The sequence below is a fragment of the Tupaia chinensis genome, unplaced genomic scaffold (assembly GCF_000334495.1).
Source record: "Tupaia chinensis unplaced genomic scaffold, TupChi_1.0 Scaffold143970_1, whole genome shotgun sequence".
In the NCBI taxonomy this organism is placed as follows: domain Eukaryota; kingdom Metazoa; phylum Chordata; class Mammalia; order Scandentia; family Tupaiidae; genus Tupaia; species Tupaia belangeri.
The window spans coordinates 1,260,646-1,267,106 of record NW_006203821.1 but is presented as its reverse complement, the minus strand read 5'-3'; the positions used below and the strand labels follow the sequence as shown (position 1 = coordinate 1,267,106).

The 6,461-nt window shown below is 42.3% G+C and overlaps 1 protein-coding gene across 6 annotated transcripts in view; it reads right to left on the bottom strand.

Moving 5' to 3' along the window:
- RBMS2 (RNA binding motif single stranded interacting protein 2) overlaps window positions 1-6,461 on the bottom strand; it is a 91,042-nt gene that overhangs the window by 64,591 nt on the left and 19,990 nt on the right. The window contains exon 1 of one of the 6 annotated variants that reach the window (XM_006165618.3): window positions 6,298-6,446. The exons of the other annotated variants lie outside the window; for them this stretch is intronic. Within the exon in view, the coding sequence (XP_006165680.1) occupies window positions 6,298-6,363 (66 nt within the window). The 5' untranslated portion in view covers window positions 6,364-6,446. Of the gene's footprint in view, window positions 1-6,297; window positions 6,447-6,461 lie in introns of those variants that run through there. 6 annotated transcript variants of the gene reach the window in all.

Here is a 6,461-nt window from a genome sequence, read left to right as displayed (position 1 = left end):
CAGTTAGTATAATGGCTATGTCACTGGACTCCCATGTAGTCAACCGCGGTTCAAGTCCTGGACCCAGTGGCTTAAAACTCACGCCGGGCACATGTGCGTGCATGCCTGAGATCCCGAGAGGAGAGTGAAGGAGGGGGGATTGCGGCGTGGCCATACCCCCTCGGGGTGATGTCTCGCTTTCTGTCTCTCTGTCTCTCTCTGTCTGTCTGGTGAACGCACACGCCCTAAAGCAAAAATCTCTCCAAAAAAAGAAAAAAAGAAAGAAATCCTATTTTTCTTTTTCTGTAACTATTTTAATTCCAAAATTAGAAATAGAAATGTAACACCACATTCTGAGAAAGAATCTGTTTTTATTAGGCATTATACATTTATTGACTGCTTTCCTATATTTATTACCCGTTTTTTTTAAATTATTTTTTAACTTTATTTATTTATTTATTATTTCAATTTGACCAGAGAGAGACAGAGTGAGAGAGAGAAAGAGAGAGAGATGGAAAGTGAGAAATCAAGCTGCCAGATCCAGGACTGGAATCGCAGTCAGCAGGGTGAGAGTCCAGTGCCCTTAACTGCCATGCCACCTGCTGGCCCCATTTACCACCAGTTTTTTTTTTTTTTCATTCATTTATTTTAATTTGACGAGAGAGATTGAAAGACAGAGAAAGTAAGAAAGCAAGCTACCAGGTCCAGAACTTGAACTGTGATCAGCCACATGGGGGTGTCCAGCGCTTTAACCACCATGCCACTTGCTGGTCCCACCAGTTTTAAAAGACTAAGAAAAATATGGCTGTTGGGACCAGCAAATGGCATAGTGATTATGTTGCTGGACTCCTACATGGCCGACTGTGGTTCGAGTCTCGGACTCAACAGCTTGAAACACACCAGGTGCACGTGTGTGCATGCCCAAGATCCCAGGAGGAAAATGTAGAAGGGGTTGTGGTGTAACCATCCACCCTTATGTATGATTTCTTGCTTTCTGTCTCTCTCTGTCTCTCCACCAAGCACACATACACCCTATAGCAAAAAATTTCTCTCTAAAAAAAAAAAAACAAAAACAGGGAACCAGCAGTTGCGTAATGGCTATGTTGCTGGACTCCCACATAGTCGACCGCGTTCGTGTCCCAGACCCGGTGGCTTAAAACTCACACCAGGCACGTGTGCGTGCGTGCCCAAGATCCCCAGAGGAGAATGGAGGAGAAGGGATTGTGACGTGACCATCCCCCCTGGGGGGTGATTTCTCACTTTCTGTGTCTATCTCTCTCTCTGTCTGGCGAGCGCAAGCGCCCTACAGTGAAAATCTCTCCAAAAAAAACCAACGAAAACAAAAACAAAAGAAAACTATGGTTGTCAAGCGCTTCTCAGAAAATATTTTCCCTCATAAGTATATAAGTGTGTTTCAAAATAAAATAGTCCTACTGTTTAAGAAAAAGTTTATTTACATTTTAAAAATTTTGCTGTTGAGGGACCAGCAGTTGGTGTAGTGGCTATGTTGCTAGACTCCCATGTGGTCAACTGCAGTTTGAGTCCTGGACCTGGTGGCTTAAACTCATGCCGGGCATGTGCGCAGACGTGCCTAAGATCACGAGAGGAGAATGGAGAAGAGATTGTGGCGTGGCCATCCTCCCTGGGGGTGATTTCTCACTTTCTGTCTCTCTCTTTCTGGCAAGTGCATGCGTCCTATAGCAAAAACCTCTCCCCCCACAAAAAAAAAAAAAAGGGCATGCAATCACCAGAGACAGACAGAGAGAGAGAAATGGCCACACCACAATCCTTTCTCCTTTATTCTCCTCTGGGATTATGGGCATGAACATACATGCACTAGGCATGTTTTTTAAGTCACTGGGTCTGGGACTTGAACAGCTCACTTGGCCATGTGAGGATCCAGCCACCTTAACTACCAAGCCACCAGTCTGCCCATATTTACTTATTTCTTCATGCGCAAGTGAGAAAGAGACAGAGAGAAAGAGAGACAAGGGTCCTAATGCAGTGATCCATCCCTCAGTTTCAGCCAGCCCCGGATCATGGGCACATGTGTGTATGTATTCCTGGCATACTCAGGGAGCTCTCTGGACATGAACCCAGAATCTTCCCATGTGGCTCAGTCTCATGGTGTCACATTTTACCTCTGCACCACTGTACTACCCCCAAAATAATCTTACTTTTTAAAGTCATGTGAATACACTTAATACACTTTAAAATGAGCAAGTCACACCTGTGGTGTACAAATAACCACTTTTAATCTCCCTGCTATCCACTGGCCCTGAATAGCAGCTTTTCCAGCTGAAGTCACTGGCGATTTTTTTTATTCCACAAAGTAGTAGTGATGACTATAGCCAATAGTAAAGTATAATGTATAAATTCTCCTTAGTTAAAGGAAGTAACAGATACCTATAATTTGTGACTTTTCAGAAGTTTAGGGTTTGATTATTCAGTATACAGTTTTTAAAAACATTTTGCACAGGTCCAGAAGCTTTATTACATAGATTTGTTTTACTTGAAAAACTGAGATCTTAATTAAAATAGCAAACACACCAATATCAAAATTAAAACCCTGTCTCTGCATAGAAAAACATCTGGAAGGGCATATAAACCAAAGAGCTACCCATTATTTTCCTTGAAGAATGGAATTTGGGTAAGGAATTTCACAGTATAAAGAGACTTTATTTTATACCATTTTTTATGCTTAATTTTTAAAATGGGCAAGTCTTAAATTTATCAGGAAAAACAAAGAGTTTTTTTTTTTGAGAGAGAGATTTTTGCCATAGGCGCATACGATCACCAGAGAGAGCGAGAAATCACCCCCCGGGGGGGGGGGGTGGCCACACTGTAATCCCTTCTCCTCCATTCTCCACTTGGGAGCTTGGGCACGCACACATACACTAGTGTGAGTGAGGTTTAAGCCGCCAGCTCCGGGACTCAAACCACAGTTAACCATATGGGAGTCCAGCGACATAACTGCTGCGCTATCTGCTGGTCCGAAGAAATATGTTAAAAATTTAATTTTGGCTATAGATGTAAGTTACATGAGCAAATACGTCCCAAACACTCATCCCAAAATAAACACATTAGGTTTGGTTTGTTTACACCAAAACTAACTGCAATGCAGTAATGCTTTAGGTTTAAATAGACTAAACATTTACAAACATACACACACACACACACAAGGTGTCATAGTCACAAAGTGATAGATACATTCAGCATCTTCAGATGTCATCGTAACATTGATTTGTTAAAACCCAAATAATTTTTTTTGGAGAGGTTTTTTCTATAGGGCAAGTGCACTTGCCAGAAAGACAGACAGAAAGACTGAAAGCAAGAAATCACTCCCCAGGGGGGATAGCCACGCTGCAATCCCTTCTCCTCCATTCTCCTCTCGGGATCTTGGGCACGCAAGCACACGTGCCTGGCGTGAGTTTTAGCCACTGGGTCTGGGACTCGAACCACAGTTGACTATGTGGGAGTCCAGCAGCATAGCCATTATGCCAACTGCTGGTCCCAGAACCCAAATAATTCTTGCAAGTACATATGTATCTCCTCCGTCATCCCACTCTACCTCAACTGGTCCAAATGTTTCCTGAATTGCTTCTCAAACCTTACAGGATATCAGGAAGAGATTTGAGACTGGAATCCAAATTCACAACCATATTTTTTATTCCTTATGCCATTCTAGATTTAGAAGTTAGTTAAATGTTTCCTATAGTCAAGGGAAGAGGGAGTAGAGAACTGAGAAAAGAGATTTTAGATAGCTTCAAATACATGAAACCTCTACTATGGAAAAAATTAATTTGGGGTATCCATTCTACTTTTTTTAATGGATTCTAGGTAACACAGAGACCTGGAAACAAAACATCAGGAATGGGGGTTGGTAAGTGGCATGGTAGTTAAGGTGCTGGACTCCTACATGGCCAACTGTGGTTCGAGTCCCAGACCTGGTGACTTGTTTCTCACTTTCCTTCTCTTTCTCTGGTCAAATTCAAATAATAATAATAATAATGAATAAAATTAAATAAATAATTTTTTAAAAAAAAATATTATTTTTATTTATTTATTTTTTAATTTGACCAGAGAGGGACAGAATGAGAGAGAGAAAGCAAGCCGCCAGATCCAGGACAAAGACCGGAGTCAGCCACGTGGGAGTCCAGCACCCTTCACCACGCCACCTGCCAGCCTCTAAATAAATAATTCTTTAAAAAATTTTCAGGAAGGGACCAGCAGTTGGCATAATGGCTATGTAGCTGGACTCCATGTAGTCAACCGTGGTTCGAGTCCCAGACCTGGTGGCTTAAACTCATGCTAGGCACGTGTGCATGCATGCCCAAGATCCCGAGAGGAGAATAGAGGAGAAAGGATTGCCGGGTGGCCATCCTCCCTGGGGGGGTAATTTCTCGCTTTCTTTCTCTCTGTCTCTGTCTGTCTTTCTGGTGAGCATACACGCCCTATAGCAAAAACCTCTCCCCCCCCCAAAAAAAAAAATCAGTAAGGAAACTTCCATATAGTACTATATAAAATTTGAGGAGAATAAAGAGATAAACTATTCTCCTTTCAAATATATATATAATATATAATGTACCATGTACACATGTATATCTGATAGAGGGGTATTGGTATATGTGTGTAGTATATACTGATAACCAACAAATATGTATGGGTCAATATTTCTTTTTTGAAAGATACGTTTGTGTATATTTAAGGTATACAATATTATGGAATACATATAGGTAAATACAAAGGTTACTATAGTGAATCAAATTAACATATCCATCATCTCACAGAATTATCCATTTTTGTTTTTGTGGCAAGAGCAGCTAAAATATCCTCAGCATAAATTTCATACATAGTACAACATTATTATCAATGATCCTCATGTTATACATTACCTCTCTAGACTTGTTTACCCAATATATGTTACTTCTACCCTCTCACATATAGTTCTCCATCACTCCCCATATGTCTTTTTCTTTTTTTTTTTTGGAGAGGTTTTTCACTATAGGGCGCGTGTGCTCGTCAGACAGAGAGAAACAGAGAGACAGAAAGCGAGAAATCACCCCCCGGGGAGATGGTCACGCCGCAATCCCTTCTCCTCCATTCTCCTCTTGGGATCTTGGGCACGCACGCACACGCACCCGGCGTGAGTTTTAAGCCACCAGGTCCGGGACGTGAACCGCGGTCAACTACATGGAAGTCCAGCGACATAGCCATTACACTAACTGCTGGTTCCCACCCCCCATATGTCTTAAAGATAAAAAAAAAAAAAAAAAAAAAAAAAACGAATAGCACACAGAGTAACACCCATAAACTAAGGACCAGTGTTTTGGATCTAAACATTCTCCCACTGCCTTGACCAGACTTCTGTGTTTCAAACCACCTGTAAAGGTCTCTAGATATACAAGAAAGCAATAGGAACCCTTTCCCACCTTCCAACATTCCATTAGATGAGCAAAAGATCTCTAAATGTCTATGACATGTTTTTTTTTCTTCAAAGAACCACAACACCCAGATGATGCACCCAGAGGAGGGTAAAGTCTTCCTGCTATAGCACAAAGTGCCCCCTGAGCAGCTCTGTGTGCCCTGAACTGCTAAGAAACTGCCATGGATGTTCCTGGCAAACGTGGGCAAGATTGCCCATCTCTCCCCAGAATGCCCCAGTGCCCTAGTAGAACAGCTCTCTGGCAGCCAAGGGTTAATCATAAAGACTCCAAGGATCCCTTCTGAGCCTGGCTATCCCCTGGAGAAGCACAGAGTTTTCGCCTTTAATTCCAGTAGCCTCTCAAGATTCTGTCTCTACTGGATAGGGTAGGGTCTCTTGTCTAGAAGAGTACACCCAGCCCTTGATGAGCCTTGTGACTTCACAGACTACTCCAGATTTTTAACCATCAATAACACTGGTGATATGGGTAAGAAGGGAGCGAATGAAAACAGTTCATAAAAAGATAAAATAACCTTGTGAGGTGGACTGGAGGACAGGGTGTGAGATGACATATTAAACCTGGGGAGACTGGCACATCAACACCAAGTCAAACTAACTTAATTTCACAAGGATACAAACTTGCGAACTTGATTTGCTTTTAATTCCCTGCCTTCCCAGGCCTCAAAAATAGAAACTCTAAATTTCTTGAACTCCAGAACCAGGTAAGAAAAGATGCAGAAAGAAGTGGTGGAAAAGGGAGAAGAAGCACTGAGACAGAGAGGAATCCCGGGAGAGGAATTTGTTCCCCTCTTAAAGAAGAATGTTAAAACCAAGGGCACTCCCGGAGACCCAGAAAAGGAAGTAGCTGAATTCCAAAAAGCGCTTTTCCCTACCTTCTTGTTGTTCTTATTATAGCCAAAAGTCGAAATCCCAGGCCTGGAAGTCACTGATAGCAGCATTTTTTCCTTAATGTTAGGGAGCTAAGAGACAGAAGAGGGAGAGGGAAAGGGAGGGGGTGAGAGAGGGGGAGGGAAGAGGGAAGAGAGGGAGGGAGGGA